Below are 24,861 nucleotides of genomic sequence, written 5' to 3'. Positions count from 1 at the left end.
ATCTTCTATAGCTGGTTATATGTGCACATAGGTGAGTAGTATCTACATTAGCAGAAATTATAAATTATTGTCATCCAACCATCTACATCACTGCTTAGCTTGACCAGGGAAATACATTTTTGGAATTAGGCAGTCTTTACGTAATTATCCACTAAACATAAAATACATTATTTTTCATAACTTGGAATCTGTCAAAGGAATTTTAATAGCATTCATGTAGAGATAAAAATGTAATTAGATAATCTGATGATAACTGAAAATTGAGGTTGCTATAAATGGCAACGGTATTTTTAAACACACAGCTGACCTTTTGTCAGTAGTCTCATAAAACCAGATCACCACCTGCGATAGACACAACAGAGGTATGCATCAATTATTACGTGAGCACTGCTGCATATATAGCTGGGAATTATATCAGTGACTGTTTCCATTATTGTGAGCTTTATAACTTTATTATTTTAGGTAGCAATTAGTTTGGCAAACTAATGTGGCCATTTGGTGCTAAAGCAAATAACAACCAATTATGCACTTCCTGGCCTCTGAATTTATGTCAAGTGGCTTAGAATGTCGAATAATAAGGGCTTCATTAGGTGAAAGCCCCGCGTTATAAAAAGGCATGGTTCCTAGCAGCCATATTGGCTGTGCTAAGGAAAGTGACTGCTGATAAAGTGTAATGGGTGTAACGCTTATGCAATGGATACTTATGGATCTTAACTGCGGAGTTAGGAACGATGATCAGTCTGCAGTTCCACCAACGTACGACAATTTTTGGGGGGAGGTGAATAGAGGAACTGCTTTACATCATGCACCCTTATCAAGAAATATTTATCAACTGGCTTCACCCTAGGTATTCACGTCATACTCAAAGAAGCACAACTATGCGGTTACCCTTAGTAACAGGAGGAAAAATCAACGGGTAGGAGGAATAACTACAAAATAAGTTATGAATGACCTAGATCGCAGGCCAAACTACAAGGGCCCCACGAATACCTATTATGTCAGAACGTTGTTTAAGTCTCATATGGAGTAGTATGTGTGATGGGGTTTGAAGTTGTCTTACACGTATGATGTTATATTTCCCCAGATCTGCTGTCTATTATTTCCATGACCCATACAATCTCCAACACAACTATGAAAGCTCCTTCTAATGGTAAACTGACAGTCGCATAGATTGGCAGGGAGTTGTAGTACATATTCAATGTAAGGCGTTAACCTGCGACCTCTCCTCAGACACAGCTTCCATATTACACATAGTATAAGCATTAGGTTCACACATACATCTGCTGTATTTAGGATTATCCTAGCAACAAGACAAGGCTCTAGTAGTTACATTGCTTGCTACTGGTACTTGCGGTTTAAGGAGGCAGTGAAAGGTAATGGATCCTCTCTCCGGAAGACAGGTTGAATCCTGTCTTCCAGAGAACTCCCAGGATCCGTATGTGAGGCGAAGGTGAGGTTTCCGGGTAGAGGCAAATAAAGTGATCTGGGTGCTTAGAAAAAGGCTGAATATAAACTATTTCTAATAGTGATTTTTTTTTTTTACAAAACTGAAGTATGATGGGAGTGGGATGAGTTATATCTAACTAACAGCTTTTTGTTTCTCGGTGTCCAATTCTACCTGAAGGCAGCAGTTTTAACCCATGCCTCTGAAATGTTCTCCAAGAAACAGGTTTTAATTTTTCAAGTTCTGATGAATCAGGTTGGGGTGCTGGTGCTAATTTAAGCCTAATATTATTGTTACAGTAAAAAGTCAATTACTTGTGCAAACTATGGGATGTCACTGTCTGTGAGAATTGTACAGTTCCATTAATCATATACAGCTTAAAGTCATCTCCCAAGCATGTAATTTAAAGGATTGCTTTCTCTTATGTGATCCTCAAAGACACAATAAAAGGTAGACCCTCTTCCTGCTGTACAGTATTTTAAAAATGTTTGCATTGGTGCATGTCCCTAGTGGCAGTGCCCAGCTCCCCCATGCATTTTTTGACAATCCCTTGCATGAGGTGAGCGAACCCGGTATGTGTTCGCTCACCTCCCGATCTACTGAGCCGACCTGTGACAGTCTCATTGTCACAGGTCGGCTAGAACTATGAGGTGAGTGAAAATCACTCACCTCATAGTTCTCCTTTAACATTGGCCAGGAATGGTTTTCAAGATTCTCCCCTCACCCTTTAGACTTCACTGCTGTTCAGATTTAAGTTTGAAATCTTTAGACTGATAAGTTTGAAGAATGCCCTGCAAACCGAACCCAGACACATTCGCTCATCCCTGGTAGTAGTATCAGTATTATTGATATGCTGCAAAATACCAGTAGTATTGATATACAACAAAGGATGAAAAAAAGGTAAAAACTGTATTTTTTAAAATCACAATTAATACACAGGGTTTTAGCAAACTAAATGTCCTTCATTTAGGTTTTACATTTACCCTAATACAGTACCAACACATTTTCTTCAACCAGAAAAGAGTGAAGGGCCTTATGAGGCCGAATGTGTGAAATAATAATTGTCAGTATTGCCCTTTAACAACCATATAGATTTGCCCTTTGTTCTCCAGTTGTCGTCTAACTATTCAGGTTTGATTCAGCTTGGTTGCTGTAGTGCTACAAAAACCATTTTATTTCAGACATTTTGATAGAAGAGGTCTTTTCATGTTTAGAAAACCAGTCAACAGACTGAAACTTGTTCACCTAAATATGATAACTGCTTTGAGTGTTTTATATATAACAGAAAAACTGCTTCACATTGCTACTAATTGCAGTACAGAAAACAGAAGTTTGGTAATTATACAATTATAAAAATGTAGGTCAGAGCAAGAACACGCTGCCTTTCACAAAGAAAGCAGTAGGGTGCAAAGTTAACTGATTTAGTTGATATGCAGTGGAACATGGAAATATATTCAGGTTTCTAATACTGGATTGAGAAGAAAATGATAACAGAAATGCTTTCTTAATCAAAGAGATCTTTCTTTGATTTAGAACTTCAGATCTTGGGTTTTTATAGTCTTTCATCTTGTCTACAGTTCTTGCCTAGGTAGCTGATAAGATTGTGTCTAATATAGATGTATGGTCTGTAAAAAATTGCATGCTGCACTGTATGCAGGTCAGATTGGATAACAATGTTGTATTTATGGCAACAGCAGCATATATTTAAGGGTTTTGGCTGTCTACCAGCTCTCTTTTTTTGTGTTTAAAATTTCTGGTCCTACTCATCAATGCCACACCCGCAGCCATATAATGCATTAATCCACTGATGTCATAAGGGTTATATTTACTATAACCACATACTATAGGACATAGAGGGGAAGTCCTTTTTGAATATTATGATCTGGCTCTCATACTTCCTGCTTTTGACTAATTTCTACTTGTAGTAAATATTTCCCTACCACACTGAAGGAGCAGCCCCCTTAAATTGAACTATACCTGCAACTATAATAACCCACCCCCCAAAAAAAGGTCTTAGATAATAACCACAAGGAAAGACTTATGCTTCCAAACCTACACCAACTTATTTACTACAATGGCACCTATGGTGGCAGGGTAAAAGGGGCAGCACCAAGCTTTAAAATGTCAAACTGTCATAACTTTTCCACATTTTGTTAACCTTTTTTGTCCACCACTGGATATTTTGTTGCTAAATTCAGCAAAGGAACTATAGAAGGATGTGTGCACAGGGAGCATTGAGAGAAGTCAGTAACTCACTATAATCAGGAGAATGGAAACTGTTTTTTTTTTTGGTCTATACAGTTTAAACGTAGCTGTGAATATAAAGGAGTCAGAAACAGCAAATTCTAGCACTAGTGGTTTCTAAAAAAATTGCATTATACGAGCGGCACAATGTCTACAGCTGTCATCCTTCCGATATCCATGGTGTAACAACAGGTCTGGGTATCATGTATATATTATCACACTTCAAAAGTGTAATTATATGAGTTTTATTACAGTTCAGAAAGGTAATTAGCAGGGTTTTGGAAAGAGATAAGTGGATTATATGTAACTGACCTAAAATCATCTAGTTTCAAACGATGATAAGCCTAAAGCTATTGATAAACATAGTGTTTGAATGGGCAGGCATGTTAAAACCATAGAAAAATCTTTTAAATTATAGAGCTTAAAAAAAACGTAAAATATTTTGGCAAAACAAACTCTCATTGGGTATGACCAATGGTTAGAAGACTTACAGAGGTTCAAGCCTATGTTTGGCCCTACTCCCTTTGTCAGACTTTCATCCCATATCGCGTGATGCTGCAGATGTTGCAGTGGATGCAGATGGAGAAGCTTGTGCAGTGGGGGGAGGTGGTAAGAGAGTAGTGGTGAAGAAGAGGTGCATGGGCCTTTTCCTGCCAACCAGTATCACTAATTTACTGCTCCCACAAAGCTTTGTGATGATGCATCATGTATCTGCTCATGCATGTGGTACTCAAATGACTGGTATATTTATCACACTTGATATGGTGCAGACAGAGGCTGCAAACTACTACATATGTGTTGGCAACCATCTTAAAATAAGGCCCAGTCTGCTGAGCCATGTATAGTGTCCCAGGGGATAGCAGTGGCATCCCGTGCAATAGGACGGTTGCTCCCTCACTGTTGTACCTCTTCTTCATTTTCCTCCTCTACAATATTTGGAACTCAGGTAGGGTCTGCCCACATGTCATCCCCACCTTCTACACTTGGCAGTAAGCTGCAGCTGTAGGAACATCAGTGACAATTGCTTCCCTCTGCCTGTACCTTTCCTCTGATCCTGGCACTTTCTTCCTCCACATCTGATAACAAGAATTCTTGAGCATCTTTCTGCATCAGCCTACTGATGGTGTGCTGAAATAATTCAGCCAAGTCCTCTATTACAGTAAGAGGACAATGGTTCAATTAGCTCTAAAGGAGGACTAAGAAGAGAGTGCAATGGCAGCTGCTGGTGCAAATGCACTGCTCTGCACCTGGAAGGAGAAGGATGACGAAGGCTTAGTTATTCACTCCACAAACTCTTCCATGTGCTCTGCTTGTATAACACATACACTATCAGAAAGAATAAGCTGATGTGCCCTGCCTCTCAGAGGTGTGGGCCGACCACTGCTGTGTCCTACTGATGCAGAACCTGCTCACCCACTACTACCTGCTTGTTGATGAACCTCTCACCCCTCCTTTTAGGCCTCACAGACATGAGTAATACAAATGATTACCTAACTCAAAGAGGTATTGAGGATGTAGTGCTTTGGTGCACTAAACTGTACTGCACTAATATGAGGTGACAGTGATGTGCTGCAACCAAGTTTTGCCTGTGTCAGGAACAAGTTCACACTCCAGTAAAAAAAAACTTAAAATAGCCTAGCAAAATGATATTTAAATCAAATATACCCCCCCCCCCTTAACATTAACCCTAAAACACTAAAACACAACCCTAAAACAAAAAAACCCAAAACTATATTTTTTATAAACCTAGCTGAAAGTAAATAAAAAATGAAAAAATACCCCAGAAAAATCACAATAAAAACTAAAAGAAGGTGGGGGGCAGCAGCCAAACAGCAACTGAAGTTGTTGCTGATACACAACAAAAGGTAGTCCTAAAAAAGACTGTTATGTCTATGCACTGTAAACACAGAGGTAATTTTACTTTAATTCACAGTTAAATATCACTATATAGCACAGTGAAAGGGTGGGTACAGACTATGTAACCCACCACTCTACAATTTATTGTAATATAGTAACATAATACAGCACTATAGTACTGTATACAGCACAGGTTGCTTCACTGCATAACAGCAACTATCTCTACATGCAAATATGGTGAATGTCCTCATTAGTTCACCTTTATTCTCAAACTGCAAATTACTAGAGTTCAGATAAAACTCACTATTTACCTAAACACAAAGCTCATCCCTACCCATCAGTATGCAGGAGGGGTATAAAGAAGATTTATTTTCTAACTTTTCTGCTCCTAGTGAGGGCATAAATGTTCATATCCCCTTGTTCATTCTGGTGCTATTTAGTTTCTTGAACCCTGCTGTTGAAACATCTGCCCAATCCTAAAGCCATACAAAATGGTATCAAGATAGCTAAGGGACCTGTATGCTTTTACCCTTCTAAGGGCCCGTGTCAATTAATCTTTTGGGCTTGTGTCAATTGCATCAGTTTGACATAATTTTGAGATGCTTCTGAAATCATTCAGAACAAATGTACAGGTGCATTTGGCCTCTAGTTGACCTCCTTCTGACCTGTGTATGACCTGCTTCAAGTGAGTTTTCTATACCCATAGACTTGTATGGTAATGCAAAACTTGTTTGAAGGCAACAGAAGCCCTTCAACACAGGCCCTTACTTTGAGGTTAACAGCTTCTATAATTTGTGTGCAACACTGGCATGTTTTGGGGGCAAACAAAAAAAATGTTTTTTAAATAAAATGCAGACAAAAACAAGAGAAAGGATAAATTCATGTATCACTTATTTGACCAACTTTACAGATAAATGATCATCTCCTTTTTCATAGGAAACAAAAGTGATCCTTTCACTGTACATTAGAATATAAAAAAGACATAGGATCTCTTAAACGTGGACATTAAAATACTCACGAAAATATTGACCAACCGATTTAACGAGCTCCTACCCACAATAATCCATAGGGACCAGGTGGGATTTATCCCTTCCAGGCAAGCGGGCGACAACATTAGGAAAATCATCCACTTCATATAAGTACTCAAAACTAGGAATATACCAGGCCTTTTACTGTCCCTAGATATTCAGCGGGCATTCGACTCGATCTCCTGGGATTACCTACGCTACATACTATTTAGGTGGGGATTCCAGGGATCGTTCTTAACCTGGTTACAAACTCATTATACTGGACCCACTGCCCGTATGAAGTATTTGGGTCGAGTTTCTGACCCCATTACCATTGAGAGGGGCACTCGTCAAGGTTGCCCACTATCACCGGTCCTTTTCGCGCTAGCCATTGAGCCCTTGATACACTTAATCCGGATCAATCCTAATGTGAAGGGAGTAGAGGTTGCAGGGGTAGAATATAAAACTAGCCTATTTGCTGACGATGTCATGCTAACTATCACCCGGCCTCACACCTCTATCCCCAACCTGCTACACATTTTGGAACTATTCTCAGGGGTTTCGGGCTTGGTGGTGTCAGGATCCAGAGCACCCCCAGGTGGCGCTGGAGCCAGGTCCTGCAGTTCCTGTGCTCGCCTGCGGGTATCTCCAGCAGCCAGGAACTGTCAGGAACCAGACCACCAGGCTCCAGTACACACCTGCGGGTGTGCCCCAGCTGTGAGTGATCATTCCATCACGTGGTACTTCCTGGGAGGGTATTTAGGCCCTCCCTGCAGTCAGGAAGCTGGCTCAGTATTGCGTTGCAGGCACCTGACTGACTCCCATGTCCTGAGCCTTGGAACCTGAACCCTGTTACCTGAACCCTGCTACCTATCTGCAAACCTGTCACTGACCTTGTTACCTGACCACTCTTCTTGGATCCTGTTCCTGCACTGCGCTGCCCTCCTGTTACTCTTCCTGTATCATGTATCCTGAGGCCTGCTGTCTATCTGCAGTCCTGTTACCCCTCCTTGTTGCTGTTCCCCCTGGCTGTAGGTGTGTTTGTTCCTACCGTGGTTTTTGTTATTTCACTGCTAAACCTGTGGGGGGTTGATGGGGTTTGTAGTTTTGTTTGCTGTGTACACATAAACTGTGTGCATATAACCCTATCCAGTGTGGGCATATTAATTTGGTCATCCTGCGTGGGTACCTGCATGCGGTGTGAGGACGCCTCACATGGTACCCTGACAGGTGGTGAACTGGAAAAAGTGTGCAGCCCTGAATATCTCCCTCACTCAATCAGTATACGACCAGCTTCGTGAGAACTTTGCATTCTCTCGGTTCGCGCTAGCCATTGAGCCCTTGATACACTTAATCCGGATCAATCCTAATGTGAAGGGAGTAGAGGTTGCAGGGGTAGAATATAAAACTAGCCTATTTGCTGACGATGTCATGCTAACTATCACCCGGCCTCACACCTCTATCCCCAACCTGCTACACATTTTGGAACTATTCTCAGGGGTTTCGGGCTTGGTGGTGTCAGGATCCAGAGCACCCCCAGGTGGCGCTGGAGCCAGGTCCTGCAGTTCCTGTGCTCGCCTGCGGGTATCTCCAGCAGCCAGGAACTGTCAGGAACCAGACCACCAGGCTCCAGTACACACCTGCGGGTGTGCCCCAGCTGTGAGTGATCATTCCATCACGTGGTACTTCCTGGGAGGGTATTTAGGCCCTCCCTGCAGTCAGGAAGCTGGCTCAGTATTGCGTTGCAGGCACCTGACTGACTCCCATGTCCTGAGCCTTGGAACCTGAACCCTGTTACCTGAACCCTGCTACCTATCTGCAAACCTGTCACTGACCTTGTTACCTGACCACTCTTCTTGGATCCTGTTCCTGCACTGCGCTGCCCTCCTGTTACTCTTCCTGTATCATGTATCCTGAGGCCTGCTGTCTATCTGCAGTCCTGTTACCCCTCCTTGTTGCTGTTCCCCCTGGCTGTAGGTGTGTTTGTTCCTACCGTGGTTTTTGTTATTTCACTGCTAAACCTGTGGGGGGTTGATGGGGTTTGTAGTTTTGTTTGCTGTGTACACATAAACTGTGTGCATATAACCCTATCCAGTGTGGGCATATTAATTTGGTCATCCTGCGTGGGTACCTGCATGCGGTGTGAGGACGCCTCACATGGTACCCTGACAGGTGGTGAACTGGAAAAAGTGTGCAGCCCTGAATATCTCCCTCACTCAATCAGTATACGACCAGCTTCGTGAGAACTTTGCATTCTCTCGGGCACAACAGTCTCTGAAATACCTTGGTGTAAACATCACTCCCTCCTATGCCACTCAATATACATCTAATTATATATCTCTATTCCAAAACCTTAAATCTTTAATGACTAGCTGGGAACGCCATAAACTATCTTGGTTCGGGAGAGTGGCGGCAGTTAAGATGTCTATCCTCCCTAAGCTGTTGTATTACTTCAGAGTCCTACCAATTGCTATATCGCCCTTTGCATTACGATCCCTACAGAAACAGATTTTGACATTCATCTGGCATCCCCTGCGACCTAGGGTCCCTAAGTCCACATTATACAAGCATAAAAAAGACAGAGGTATAGGTTTACCCAATATATTACTTTATTATCAAGCTTCTCAACTATTACCGCTAGTCACTATACATCGGGAGACTAATGTCCCCTTATGGACAATGCTGGAAATCCCAGAATGCTTTCAGAACCCAGAACCACTTTCAGCCCTCCCGTGACTACGCCCCTAATCGGAGACCCCCTAACCTTAGCGCTCTTATGAGACAAGCCTTAAAAGTGTGGGATTCCCTGAAATACTCCACATAACTAATGTCTCCTTACATGCCCCTTCTTCGCATTCTCTCCCAGCCTTTATTCCTCCCTGCATATACTAACCTGGAGCAATTTAAATGGTGGAGCAACAATGGGTTTAATAAAATTTATGATTTATTTCAAAGTACCGCTGTCCCCACCTGATCATATCTTAAAGAGCACAAACAGATCCCAGATGCGGAGTTATTCCGATACCTACAAATACGACACTGGGTATCTTCCCTACCAGAACGGCAAACCCCAAATAGACCCCTTACTTACTTCGAAAATACATGCCTCCACTCACCTGGTGGACCCAGGTTGGTGTCCCTCTTATACTCCAAACTCAACTCCCTGAAACGCCTTAACCTGCACTCTTACCCTGCTAAATGGACCACTGATCTCAATCTTAATTGGACTGAGAGGGAATGGGACAGGGTATGGGGAAACATCTCTCGATGCTCCCTTAATGTCACCAATATGGAGGTGGCCTATGTTTCGCTGGTACCTGGTCCCTACCCATCTAGCCAAAATATTTCCAACCTCGTCGCCTGTCTGCTTTCGCGGGTGCACACTCCCTGGTGACATGCTCCACATTTGGTGGACCTGTCCGTTCGCCTCACAATTCTGGACTAGAATTTATTGCTTTCTATCCCGCCTGTTTAATACTCATATTCCTAAGTATCCCACACAGGCCCTGTTGCATGCCACAATACCTGGTCTAACCACCTCCCAAAGATCCCTAGCGCACCAGGCCTTCTTGGCAGCCAAATTGACTCTAGCAAGCAACTGGAAAAAACAAATTCTTCCGCATCACGAGTTTACCTTGAGATTGGACAATATTATGATCAATGAAAGATTGTCCAGTATTCTGAAAGATACTCATGCCAAGTTTTTAAAGGTCTGGGAACCTTGGGTGTTATACCACCATCCTGAACTAGGTGGAGAAACCCTTAGACATCTCTAAGAGACCACCCGTGTGACGTAGGGAATGCACCCTCTAGTCGTCAGCAGACAGCGGACTTACTGAATTGATCTCTCAATACAACCAGTAATTTATCCCACCGATGGACCTAATACCCAATCCACACTCTTCCCACTCTTTCTCCACCACCCCCCCCTCTCTCTCTATAATAGTAATTGTAACCAATTCATACTTTTATATTAAGTTTGATCTTTGAAAGCCAACTGTACCGAACTCTATATGTGATGTCTCATTTATTTATGAAAATCCAATAAAATACTTTGTTACGAAAAAAAAGACATGGGAAACTTGCAGTGAGTTTAGCAATGTGGCAGATTTATTTTAAAGGAAGGACCATCCTTTTCTATAGGCATTATTTATATCTATCTATCTATCCATCTATCTATCTATCTAGATAGTTTAAATAGTGTTACATTTTTTTAAACTATCGTGGGATAACTATAAACATTTCATTGTGCCTGATGGACTATAAATTAAACTACATGTACATTACTTGCTGAATCTGAAAATACTAACCTAATCATTTCCAGTAAATTATCCTGTCAACTGGCTCTTGTACAAAAATACCAGCTGGATAGCAACCTTTGTATGGCAGTGCGATTAAGAAGAAAATACCCATGCTGTTAGAGAAGTGTTCATAATGCAGTAAGAGTCATTTTCACAACGTATTTGTTAATTATTTAAGGTTGAAGCTGGACCGAGCAGAAAAGCTAATTAATGGACTTGGTGGAGAAAAACAACGGTGGAGGAGCATAGTCACACAACTGGGAGACACGTACCAGAACATTGTTGGAGATATGTTGCTAAGTGCTGGTATTGTGGCCTATTTAGGTCCATTTACTTCAGAATTTAGACAGGTACAGTATGTAGTATTAAGAGCTGCTTGTCTATATTGGATAGACTTTATTTTCCCCCAAAAAAATATTTAACAACTGTATTTAATGAGTAGTATTTCACAGCCAATATATATTTTTTAAAAGGGAGTGGATGTGTTGCCCATAGCAACCAATTGTTTTATAGCTGCTTTTACACTGACAATAAATTTACTGCTAACAAGTAACTTTAATATTGTTATCGCTCTTTTCAACAGTTTTTCTTATTTTAATGAGCCCTATTATATTGAACCCCCATTGTCAGATCTCAGAACATCAGCTAGATATCTGTCCATAGGAAATTGAAAAGACATTAAATGTGTTATGTGGTTTTGACATCATTATTGATTTTTCAGTAAATAATCTAAACATCAAGTCATCTATTTATTTATCTATAGCCCATATAAGAATATCAATGTATAAAATTATGGAGGTTTTGTCTATATTAACCAGTTAGACATTACTATACATTTCATATGAATGGTTTAAAAAACAAAAAAGAGCTCATTCACTGTTAAGGGCATCACTCTTGTCAATACATCTATTTTCATTAGAGATAGCATTTTCTAATTTTCATGGTAAATAATATTGTATTATGTTTTAAGGATGCTAGTTTGTTTCCTTTGCATCAGCACATTTGATCAATTTTTCATATTGTAGCAGTAGCTGTTCTATCTGGAAGGCTTTGATAAAAAACAAAATCATCATGCTTTATCAAGCAGGAAATGAGCTGGCAGTAAACACTAGGCACACAGTTTAAAGATGGAAAAAGAATTACAGTGTGATTATATATGGACATTGGTTTAAGAACATTTCAAGTGGGTGTTGTAGTTTAAGTGATTTGTACTTAATTTGTTTAGGCTTCACTTTTGTGTAACTTTAAATCTTCTAAATACAAAATAACTTCTTCCAAGCATTATTTGTAGATGCATTGTCATTTTACTGCATAATACTGCAAATATTATTTAAGAATACACAGAATAACATATTTCACCAATTAAAGTCGACCTGAATTAAAAAAAGGGGATTTGCTATTTAACAGGAAACATCTAGAAATGTTAATTGTGCCTTAGAAGTATTCTTAAAGATTTGCCTGTGTCTTCAGTTCCTTCTGAAATTAGCAGTGGACTCCCTGTCCCTAGGCACTCTCATGCCTACAAGTCTCATAGTTGTATATCTGCAGTGTGAGATTATCATATAAGGCACTGTGCCTCTGACTGCTAGTCAGAGGCACAAATCTCATTACTATGCTTTCCAGTGTACTCCTTACTGGAGTGAATACTCTACCAGAGGACCCACAGTGCAAGGGAATTTCTGCTTTCTTTTCACTCATTCTGTGGAACTGAGCATTTTGCACCTCTCCTTTTACATTAATAATAGGCCCACACCAGTCATCAGATAAACAGTTATTAAGGAGGCAGCTCTGACATGAAGATGAAATGCCCTGACTCTACCAAGAGGGTGACCTCAGTAATAGGGAAAAGACCCAGTTGGAAAGAACATATATGCAATACTTGTGACTAGTCATTTCCCTCTGCTCACCTTTTTTGGGCTTAGGTGCCAGAGTTCAGGTTCCCTTTAACATTACAGCTGTTATATTCAGATAAACATGTCATAATAATTATATTTATATAACTTGATGGCTATGTTGACTTAAATTCTACAAAAACGCATATTATGGTGATACATACAAAAGTTTTCTGGCTACGTAATTTGCAGGCACATTCTGCAGCAGTGATGCCTGCTGTCACCTTTCAGCGTATTCAAACCAGAATGAGCACCAAACATACATAACAAGGGACCAGAACTGTATTTTATTTATTACCACAGGTGTCAAAAGGGTAACAAAAGACAGCCAATGCATTTTGGGGGCTTAAACAATCCCCCTTCATCGGGGCTATAACAACTTTTCATAATCTCTTAGACTTAATGCTAGGAGCCTGGATAAATCAGTCAGAGTCAGGGAATTACAATGTATAGTCAGTGGATGTCTGTGTTAAACAGCCATGTGGCATCACAATGCCATAGCTCTGGCTTATTTATCCAGTCTCCTAGTTTTCAGTCTAAGAGACCATAATATTGATCCTCCCTTAGCTTGGTGAATGTTGTGAAAATTTACTTTGCAAAGAACCCCCAATCACAAGAAAGGAATTTTTTTTAAAAAACCTGTATTTTTACTTGCACATAATTGTATGATGGAGGACAGAAGAGCTTCTCCTCATTTACTAAGCTATGGGAAAATTATCTTGCAAAGTGCAAATTCCCTTGCAAGGTGAACAGCCTTTTTGCCTTTAGTAAATCAACCCCTATAAAACAGTTGTTAAAGACCTGATAAAGGATTCACAAAACAAAGCATTGGGTCCAGTGCCTCGCCTCTACTTCTACTGGGATTCTTGCCCTCAGCAGCACTCCCTCAATGTTTTTCCAACCTCTAAAGATGTAGAAATATATTTAAAGCCTAAGGGCCAAGTCACACCATAGCATTGCGCTAAAGGCATGGTTTCTGTGCATGTAGTATGAGCTGCATTGCATCGTGCTAAATGTACAGAAACCATGCCTTTACTGAAACGTTATGGTGTAAATGGGCCCTAAAGGATATCTATACCCAATTTTAAAAATGTAATATATCTCAGCTTACCAATCTTTAACCCCTTCCTGACCCATAACGGAATAATTCTGCCACGGGTCTTTAAGGGATTAAACAGACTCTGTTCATATTTGTGGAGCCGGTTGTCGGCTTTACAGTAGAAGCGATTCTTGTGGCTCAGCTATCCCCAGATCGCTTTTACAGGCCGGTAAAGTGGCCCCCCCTGCCCGACACCCCCTAACGTGTTTCCCGGGCTCTGCTGCCCCTCCTGCGGGCCCGGGACTAACATGTCTGGTGCCGGTGGGAAGCTGGGAAGGAGATCAGTGAACTTCCATTCACCGATCTGCTCCCCTGTCTATGGGACCAAGAGTGATGAGGATTACATCACTTCCGATCCCAGAGCTTTCATTGCTTGGCTCCTGAAGCTAAGCAATAAGCTATTGATGTGTGACCTGCACTTCAATAGCTTATTTAAAGTGGAAAGGTGATACTAGGGGTCTTTTAGACCCCCAGTATCACCTTAAAGAGGACCTGTCACTGCCAATATGCTATCAAGGGGGGCTTGTAAGGCCCCCTATGTGATAGCAATTAAAGTAAAGTTAAAAAAAAACAGTTTTAAAAATAATATTAAATAAAGTAAATGTTAAATAAATTAAAACATTTTTTTTAAAGTCCCCCGCCCCGCGCGTCTTCATGTAAACACGCGTTGGGTGCACCTACGTACGAAAACGACGATCGCGCTGCACATGTTGGGTATCACCATGCTCGCCAGAGTGAGAACAATAATTCTAGGGTCAATATTTACATTTACATACTGATGACCTGTAGGGGCTTTTAAAGCGCCATCTATGGACTTTTTGGGTTACTAAATTATTTTGCAGTTTCACGGGCGCACACAATTTTTAACCTGGGCATGTTGGGTATCTATTTACTCGCTGTAACATCATCTTTTATATATTATCAAAAAAAGGGTTTTATATAGTGTTTTGGGGTTAGGGTTAGACTCAATTCAATTTAGGCGCATTTCCCACTAAATGTTTGGGTTTGGTAATGAGTTGCGCTAATGTTGTGCAACATAAAAATCTGCAGCTGTCACCATTTTATTCTACAAAGTTTTGGCTTTCAGAAAATATATAATGTTTGTGGGTTTTAAGTAATTTTCAGGTCAAAAATAGGGATTATAACATGTAAGGAAAAAATTAAACCCCTTGGTCCTTAATGAGTTATGTATAGTGGCTGCAATAGTTGACATTTTTTCAGGCTAGAAATATTTTAAGCATAAAATACAGAAATGCGGTGTACTTGTCACCTTCAGTAAGCTAAACTGAAAGCACAAAAAAAGTATCCTCCTTCCAAGCTATTGCAAAGAAGATATGTTTGTAGTCTAGATTAGAAAATCAGACTGGGTAACAATCAGACTGATTTCTGATTCTGATTCAGTAAAGTGAGTGAGTGTAACTACCCTAGGACAGGGTGTCTGTTATTCACAGGATTATCAGTTGAAAATAAAGAAAAAAGACCTCGAAAATCCAAATTAATGCTGCCACTAAATCTTGGAACTGGTATGCTGCAATATATTACATTTTTAGTTTAACATTTAGATAAGCTTTAACTCTGTGCATGTGTTTTAGTAAAATAAGAATATGATCTTCTTTTACTTACAATGTCTCCAAATTACAATTTTTTTGAGAGTTTAATTGTACTGCAACTTCTCAGTGGCATGGAAAGTTTGGTGCTGTTTGTTCACCAACAAAAACAAGTTACAAGTAAAAATGTGGGCAGTCATTGGCAGGAATTATATCTAATATTCTACCTCATCTGTAAAGATGCAACATGGTTAAAATGTATCCATGTATAGCAGCAAGTTACAAAAATGAATATGAGTAGTGTAGCCCGTCAGTGACAAGAGAAAAATCACCCTGAGCCACAAAAACAAAAAAACGTATGTGGTAGTAATTCACTGGCAACTAGCATTGCCAGTTTGTTTGTCAATGGAAGTCAAGAGTAAAGAGAAGAAAGTCATTTATGAGAAGGTTTGGGAGATCTCAGGAATACATAGATGATTATGTGCTGTTACAAAGTATTTATAGCCTGGGTGGCTGAGGAATAGCTTAGAAAGGCAATGGGAGGGTAGGAGGGCTATAGGGAGCTTACTCATCATTTCCTCAAATATAAAATGACTCCAATTACTTTTGGGCAATCAAATATTCATAATTCTCCACCAAGTTGTATCTCAAACTTGGCCCTTATGGCTATTAAACTCTTAATCGTTACAAAAGAATATACAGTATGTGCATAAATCATTGCCACTAGCTCATATTGCATTTCGTGATTTTAGTTTCAAGAATGCTTTTGCCAATTCAACTTCAACTTTGAAATGCAGACAAATGTAGCTAGGCCTTAATCTTCACATCAAAACACCTGTTGTATCCCAATAATTTTTCTTTTTTTGTTGAATTCTGAAGTGCCATTTTCCCAGGGAGCATTTATCAAAGTAGTAGGGATGAATTACAACAAATATTTTGTCACATATATAAAATTAGGAAGTTGGTATATTTTAAACTGAGACTTCTTGCCTGACTACTGAAAGTTTAAAGAGTAGGAGTTCAGTAATTGGAGCAGCTTTAAAGGTCTCTCCTCAAGGTGAGAGAATGTAAATTGACCAAGAAGACCAAATGGACAAATGCAGACAGGCCAATAAGATATACAGTTACATCTACAAATTTATAGAGTCTTGAGGAATAATGAAGTATCAGGAGGAAGTTAACTTGTGTCCATTCATTAATCATGCAAAGCAATTTGTGTAGACAAGACGTCTAAAAAAGTACATGCAGGCAGAAATACTGGAAAAAACTCAAATCAAATTAATATTCATCAAAATCATGTTTTGCTGTCACTAAATAATATTCATTTATTTTTTGCCTTAAGGAAATATTAAGAAAATGGTTCAATATGTGTAGAGACAAACACATTCCCATCTCTGATGGATTTGCACTCTCAAGCACCTTAGGAGATCCTGTGAAAATAATGGAATGGCAATTTCATGGGCTGCCAAAAGATAGGTATGTCAGCTATTCTGCTTTACAACAAATTGTGGGTAAAGATGGGATAAGTATGAAAAATAGTAACATACATAAACTAACATCTGCCACAGTTTTTCCTTAGAAAATGCCATTATTGTGACGTCAGCTCAACAATGGCCTCTTATGATTGACCCTCAAGGCCAGGCAAACAAATGGATTAAAAACATGGAAAAAATCAATAAAATTCAAATCTGTAAAGCAACAGACACAGACTATCTTCGGGCAGTTGGTAACAGTATACAGGTACTAAAAATGTGAATGCATTTTGCTTGCTTAAAAGCCTGAATATTTGTGTAGAAATTAAAGTGCTGAAAACTGAAGAGCATAGAGAAAGTGTGGTTAATGCTTTACACGTTACAGTGTTTAAGTTATAATTACCTTGTTAGTCTCTGTCATCTTGTCAAGCTCTTTATTATGATTTATGACCCCAAGGCACCTGTTCGCTACTCATCTCATGGCTTTCTGCCTATTCAGATAATTCTGAAAATGTTATGAACAATTGGCTATATGAGTGCTGGCCTGTTTGTCGTGTCTGGAAATGAAATCAGTTTCTGCCTTGCTGCTTTGCACTTTCGTATATTAAGTATTCTTTAAATATCTATTTTAATTAATTATATTTACTATATTATTACCTTTTATAATAGAAATTTAACACAGGGCAAAACAAAATGACACATAATGGATGTAATCATTTTTAATATCTAACTTTAATGGAAGTGCTTTTTATTTTTCTACCCATTCAGAACAATATATAATGTGTATAGATGGTGTTTTTTTTTTTATTTCATTTTTTGAAGGGTTGTTTCTTCATAAAACATTAGAATACTAAACTTAAGTGCCAATGAAACATGTACAAGTACTAAAAGTCTATACTTTTTTTGCTAAGCATTGACAATGTATAGACATGATGGTTTGTTTTAAACTCTGATATATATGGATTTTTTTAAACACTTTTATATATGACTGTAATTTTCTTCAGATTCTTAAATTTTGTTAATTTTAGTATTTGTTATGTGGATGCAGGCAACAGGCAATCACTAGCCCCTGTGTGCTGCTCAACCTCAGCTAACCCTGTTTTAATTAAACCGAAAATTTTACTGTAGTCATTATACATTTATGCCTGAAACAGTTAAGTATAACATGGAGTGAATTGCTAACCAGTATAATTCCACTGGGTTTGGTCACATAACATCAATGTGAGATGGAGTGGGTAACATGTCTCTCAGCCTTGTCCTAGCAGGCCTCCTCATATTTTTTATGATGTTATAGCTCTAGCCTGATATCCATTTGAAGATGAGACCCTTTTAGGCTCCATTTACACAAGAGCGGTTGTCCAGGCGTATTCGGCCGTACAAATACGTGAGGTGCCGCTCTAAACATAAAAAACAATACACTTTAATGTGCATTATTCAGACTTTTGTGGCTGCCGTGTGGTATGAAACCGTGTGGCCCACAAAATAATCCAATAACCGCAAACGAGCGGAATCTGTGCAGGTGAAAGAATTTAGTGCTTGCATGCCGCGCCGTCGCTATATGTGAATGGAGCCTGAGTGTCAATGTGTTATAAACACTTATACCTTGAACTAAGTAATAGTTATTTTAAAAAAAGAAAAATGCCATTCCTGCAAAAAAAGCTACTGTTTAAAGATTGTAGTTGTATTATAACAATTATGTAATCATATAAAATATCCTCATGGTTAATATTATTACTACTAGAATGTTTTTTAACGGACTACTGGACCACCTATTTCATCACTTCCTTTCTGTGGTGGTAGAATGGAGGAAGTCTTAAAATGTACACTAAGGCATGGAGATCTGGTATGTTAAAAAAATGACCTACTGAAGACCGAGTAGTTAGCTGAAAAATGAGGGTTAGAAGTAATTTCTTGTACTGCATTTTCTGATGACACAAAACTACAGCACTAGTCCCTAGTAGTGTTTTGACTAGACTGACAGCTCTCCTGCTACCTGTGTTTGATTTAGACATACTTTGTTAGGATCAATGATAATAATGTCAGAATTGTCACTGCCATGGGCTGCAGAAAAGTGGGGGACTACCAAAATTTTGCTATGGAGTCCTATGATCTGTAGTTTTGCCACTGAAAGCTTGATACAAAAAATTAGGTGTAAGAACACAGACAATTCAGTCACCAAACTGTGTACCGTATGCTATACCATGTGCAGATAACATATGCTTACACAATGTAGAGCCAAAAACAGCCCTATTTATATCAAATAATTTAAAAAAAAAGCATACAGCCACACATGGATCCCACAACCTTAACAATCCATTAAAATGTGAAATCCTCAATCAGCGGATGAGATGTGTTTAGGAAATGTATTTTACTCTACAGGGCATTTATTTTAATACAAATTTGTCTTCGAGCTCTATATATAAAATACATACTTTGCTGAAGTATGATGTGTCATTATAGTGCAAGAAGTACCAACAGGCTGGTGCACAATGCATTTGTTGAATAAGGTTGGTGTGCACTCTTTGACTTGATATACAGTAGGTATGAAAATGACAGCAAAGACATGAGCAAGAGAAACCCATATATCCCACTTAGATTAATCTCCTAATTGACATATTTTGCATGTTAAAATATGTATTTTTGGTTAAATATTTTATAATGTCAGCTAGGGAGTTATTTGAATCAATTATTTAATAATATCAATATTTAAAAAACAATTAACCATAGTTATTATTAGAAAACTGTTCTGTGTTTGAGGTCTCGTATATAAAAGTCAGTTATTTTTCACCACATTTTTTTCATCATCATCATGACCATGTTGTATTGTATTTTTAAGTACAATGAAGTCTAAAGTTAAAAAAAGAAACTGAGGACTATTCACATAGACTGGTCTAAAGTGAAAGCCTGCTCATTGTGCAGTCTCCTTTATGTAGGTAGGATTGTTATTTCTACATGGTTGAGCAAGACTGCCTTGAGGTTTTTAGAAATACAAAAATCTCAAGAAAGACCCTCAAGAGCAGGAAATCTGTCTGTTTCATCCCATGGGGTCAGTTGGCACAGAGTGAGACTGACACAGTTTTTATTTTCCTTTCAAGTCCGTTTCACTTCACCAAGAAGCAAAACAGGTGAAACTTAGCCTCGTGGGTGTTTTGTTAACAGTTTTACACTAAAAATGCAACCCATCCATTGTAGATTAGTGGCTTAATTTTAACAGTTGGATGTTTTTGCTAAGATCCCAGCTGTATGTCAACATGTTTGCCAACTACAGAGTAATACATGACTGAAAGTAAATATAGTTTGTGCTTTGGAATTAGGGATGTAATGGTATTCAACTTTTCGATAAATGTACTTTAGGTACTTTAATACATTATATTAATAACAGTATATTATTTACAGTATTATTATTTATTCATTTAGTCATATCTGTTGAAACTGTTCATAATCTGAATTTATTAAGGTGTTATGTACACCTTTATAGCAAATTCAAAATAGCAGTTTAAAAACACTTGCATGAAGCAGTGGTGTTGTAAGGTCTCAAGAAAATGAAGCAGTGATGGTACAAACTCCTATGGGGGAAACACCACCTCTGTCAATCCCTTTGACCAGCTTAAAGGTTATTCCATGTCAAGTTCTGTTACCTTCTTTAATAGTCTATTCAGAGTTCAAATTAATCCATAGGTGCACTGTTGAAACCAGTACTTTTTTATGGTTCAGAGATTTTTGTCAGTCAAAAGAACACAGCTCAATGACACCTTTCCTGGAGAGTGGGAGACTTCCACATTAAAGCCCCTGGAGCTGATCATCTATGGATGCTTTACACATCATCCTTCTGAAGTCAACTACATTTACATTTTAACATGGGCACTAGAGCTAAAAGGTATACTGACTTCTCTCAATGTAGCCACTTTTGTATGTCTGATGTACACCTTGCGTCTGGCCTAACTTGCATCCCACACTCAGCATTCAGTTAATTCGCCATAGCACAGATTATTTGCTAGCACCACTGGAAATAAAAGACACACTTCACTTTTGGTTGCGGAATTTTTACTTCTTATATGCAGAACATAGCATACTGGTCACCAGATCAGAAACTCACTTTAACAACAGCGATGTTACTCAGTTCTGGTTGATTCATCTTGTCAGCTAACAGTTCTTCTCTGCGGGAGTCTCTTTAAGTATCCCAAGGTATGGGGAATGCTATACCCAAGGATGGGGTAACTCCATCAACCGATCACATACCAGGCCTAAAAAAGGGGTTACTTCAATGACTGCCTCCCCAAAATGACAATGCAGAAACCGTTGCCCTTGCGTTTGATTGGAGGAAGATTTTTTTGCATTGTGTATTGTACACACTGTGGCAAAATAGCAATGGGAAGTTTGTAGATGAAAATAGAGACATTAGTTAAAATAACACATCATTTTAAACATTTACATTTAGTAACACACGTTTTTTTCAAATGCAATGGGTTTGTCCTGTTTGAACTAAGTGAAGTAAATGTTTCATGTAAATACCTTCTGCTTAAAGTAGGTTACATTGATTCAAACATCATCTAATAAGAGGAGTAGGGGAGAGTGCTTCCTACCAAGTAGAACTACTTCCATATCCACCTTCTTAAGACATTCATATCACAGCCTGAAGAAAACATAACATTATATAAATGTAGGGTATGTTTTTGTCACCTTAGTCAAAGTTTTGAATGGAGGAAGGGGGAGGGGTAGAAACCTGGTATTTATTAATGTCCTTGTCTCCATTAGGGAGATTTCCCTGGATGCAAGGTAATCTAACAAAAACATAATACTTAAAAACCTGACAGAGCCCTATCCCTATCTATCCCTTCTCTATTCTTCTAATAAAAGGTTTGTATTGCTGTACAAATCCCTTCTGGAGAGATCCTTCTCACTTCCTTTCCCAATAAAACAAGGACAACAATCAAAAACTGAGGACCTGAGACTTCTCTACTCTATCCAAATATAAAGAACAAAATTGGTTGGAGTCCCACTTTAAATATAGTAGATGGCCATTGGATTAAAGATTAAACCATAACAGACAAAAGGGCAGTTTAAAAGCACTTATTGGGGAATCTGCTGTGGCCCACATTGTTGGCCAGTTATAAGGTGACATCACATTTTTCTATCCCACCCACGGGGGACAATCAGTTTGATGCTAATCGTTTCTATCTGTGCCTTCAGAGCTTCTGGTGTGTGCTTTTTAGCAATTCTGCTTTTTATTTTTTCCTAGTGCCAGAAAAGTTCAAATATAAAAATATTTTTCTGCATTGCCTACACAACTTTTACCATTTTAGAAAGGGTAATAGGTTCATCTGTTATTTTCTGTTAGAAAAAAAAACATTGCTAAATTCTAATTGTATTTATCTTTTTTTTTATTCCATCTGTTGTTATTGCATTATTGCAGCTCTTTCATCGGATTGTGCTGACCTTCCGCTCATTAACATTACTCCCACAGCAAGAGTTTATATTGGTACTTTAAAACCAAACGACCTCTACAGGAATAAAGCAAAGGCCACCAGCAATGCTCTGTTCAAGGGGAATCGATAAAGCAAACAGCTGACAAATCTCTCATATTAAGCATTTTGACAGATAGCAGCTCTCTGAAGATATTCAAGTCATGGTTATATCACCTATTTTAATATAGAGAAATTTCTTCTTTTTTTTTCTGCCCAAGAGTCAGCTGGAATACCAAACAGAAAAGTTACGTTACAGGAATCGAATAAAGTAAATACATAATGTGAAGCTCTGCAATTTCTTATCAGGTTAACCGATCTGTCACTCAGATTCCCAAGGTGTCTTGGCTGTATCATCCAAACCGCATCACATTACAGTTGACAGCATTTCCCTGAACTAATTCAGCCATTCTTTGTTTATTTACCTGGGCTGATTGCATTTTGTTTTCCTCTCACCTTTAAAATGTCTTTTTTATTTTCTTAGTTCGGGACACCCGTCCTGATAGAAAATCTCACTGAAGAGCTTGATCCAATTTTGGAGCCTGTGCTGCTGAGACAGACGTTTAAACAGAATGGAGTGGAATACATCCGACTTGGGGAGGCTGTTATTCATTACAGCAGGGATTTTAAACTCTATATGACCACCCGCCTCCGAAATCCTCATTACCTTCCTGAAGTGTCTGTCAAAGTATGTTTTCCTACTGATATCCACTGAACAAGGAAATTATAGGAATTAGTACAATTGGTAGAAATGCAAATACATTGGAGATAATGAATGAAGTGCTGTGAAGTTATAATTGGACTGTAGAATTGTTTTCCCATTTCTAATGGTATTATTCTCATATTTATGTAGATGTCAAAATAATACAGCTGTGCAATTGTAGAGACAGGATATGACTGGAGTTTTTTTCTAATTAGATTTCAGAGCTTGTTGCACTAAGTATTGCTTTTTCACAGCTAGTTCTTTATTTTAGCAGATAATACAGTGAATTATGATCATTTACCAAAAACTACAGAATTTTGTCTTGTACAGAAAGCCATTTAAAGCTGCTGGTGAAATAAAAGGAAAAATCACAATATTATGAAAATAAATACTGAAATTACACAACTGGCTGAATAGTAATCTTAACAAAATGATATGGAATGTCAGAGAGAGCTATAAAACTTATTATAGTACTGAGAACACAAACTGCTGAAAGTATCACATTCATTGCCTTCTAGATTTTAAAATGTAAATTGGATTAACCTCCACTCAAAAATGTCATGTGCACCACCACATCTTATCTATATGTCGCCACATTGGGGCAAAGGATGTTCATATTTGGTGAACTGTCACCTTCAGCAACACCAACATTTATTTATTCCAATTAATTTAGCATACTTAATCCCATTCTTATTTGTTTGTATGAATAATTGCTTTTAAAAACTACCAAAAAAACAGCCACCATTCAAACAATCCTTCGTTGCAATCTTTGATCAATTGTTCTCTTTCGTCCACGTCCAGGGGGATTAGCTACAGTGCCATGGGCTGTAAACTTCTTGACAATGTTGCACGCAGTGGACACAGAAACATTAAGTTCTCTGGAGATGGGCTTGTAACCTTGAGATTCTTTACGCTTTTCCACAATTTTTGCTCTCAAATCTTTAGACAATTCCTATGCTGCTCTTTCCCTTCTCCATGCTCTGTGTGGCACACAGAGACACAGCACAGAAAGGTTGAGTCAATTTTTCACCATTTTAACTGGCACCTGTTAATTGATACCGGTGAGTTTTAATTACAAATTACAGGAGCATCACAAACCTGGAATGCAATGTCTTGCAATTTGGAGAAGGTGCCAATCATTTTGACCAGTCCATTTTTGGAGTTTTGCATGGAATGTGTCGGATTTGGTTTATTTTTTCTCCCCTTTTTGTGTCATACCAATACAAACAATGTGTGTGTATGTATATATATATATATATATATGAGAGAGAGAGCGCTAAACAGTGCAACAATAACCTTAAGAAGACAAATCAAGAATCTAATTGTGGGGCAATATAAAATATAGACAAGGATAAAAATAATATGGCACAATGAGGTGATTTTATGAAAATCATAGAACTCATTGTCCATAAATATCAGATTCCCGCTTTCGTTTGACATGAAATTCTTGTGGGTAGCTATAAGCAACAGTTCTATTTTTGTTCCACTTTAAATGGCTTCAGTTTTCCTATATCAATCTGTAGTGCTGTATGTGGGAAATATACAAATGCACTAAAATCAGCCCTTCTTCATATTTTAGGTCACTCTGATCAATTTCATGATCACACCAATAGGTTTAGAGGATCAACTGTTAACTATACTTGCTGCAGAAGAAAAGCCTGACTTGGAAGAAAGGAAGTATCAGCTATATCTTGAAGGAGCAACAACCAGGTTCTTATAGTTCCGTTTCTGTACTGTTACTGGATTGCACATCTGAAAATTGCTTTAGAAAATGCTTAACTAAGGTGTAAAACAAAAATCATATCTTACATTTCTACCGGCACGAGCCTCCGA

The 24,861-nt window shown here is 38.6% G+C and overlaps 1 protein-coding gene across 1 annotated transcript in view; it reads left to right on the top strand.

The window, feature by feature from the left end:
* The window catches only part of LOC108784922 (dynein heavy chain 3, axonemal-like), an 899,093-nt gene that overhangs the window by 732,633 nt on the left and 141,599 nt on the right, over nt 1-24,861 (top strand). The window contains exons 59-63 of the mRNA XM_018553871.1: nt 11,032-11,203; nt 16,734-16,867; nt 16,960-17,131; nt 22,810-23,013; nt 24,608-24,738. Of these exons, the coding sequence (XP_018409373.1) occupies nt 11,032-11,203; nt 16,734-16,867; nt 16,960-17,131; nt 22,810-23,013; nt 24,608-24,738 (813 nt within the window). The remainder of the gene's footprint in view (nt 1-11,031; nt 11,204-16,733; nt 16,868-16,959; nt 17,132-22,809; nt 23,014-24,607; nt 24,739-24,861) is intronic.

The sequence above is a fragment of the Nanorana parkeri genome, unplaced genomic scaffold (assembly GCF_000935625.1).
Source record: "Nanorana parkeri isolate BGI_ZX_2015 unplaced genomic scaffold, ASM93562v1 scaffold132, whole genome shotgun sequence".
NCBI lineage: Eukaryota > Metazoa > Chordata > Amphibia > Anura > Dicroglossidae > Nanorana > Nanorana parkeri.
This window is presented reverse-complemented; position numbering and strand designations above follow the sequence as displayed.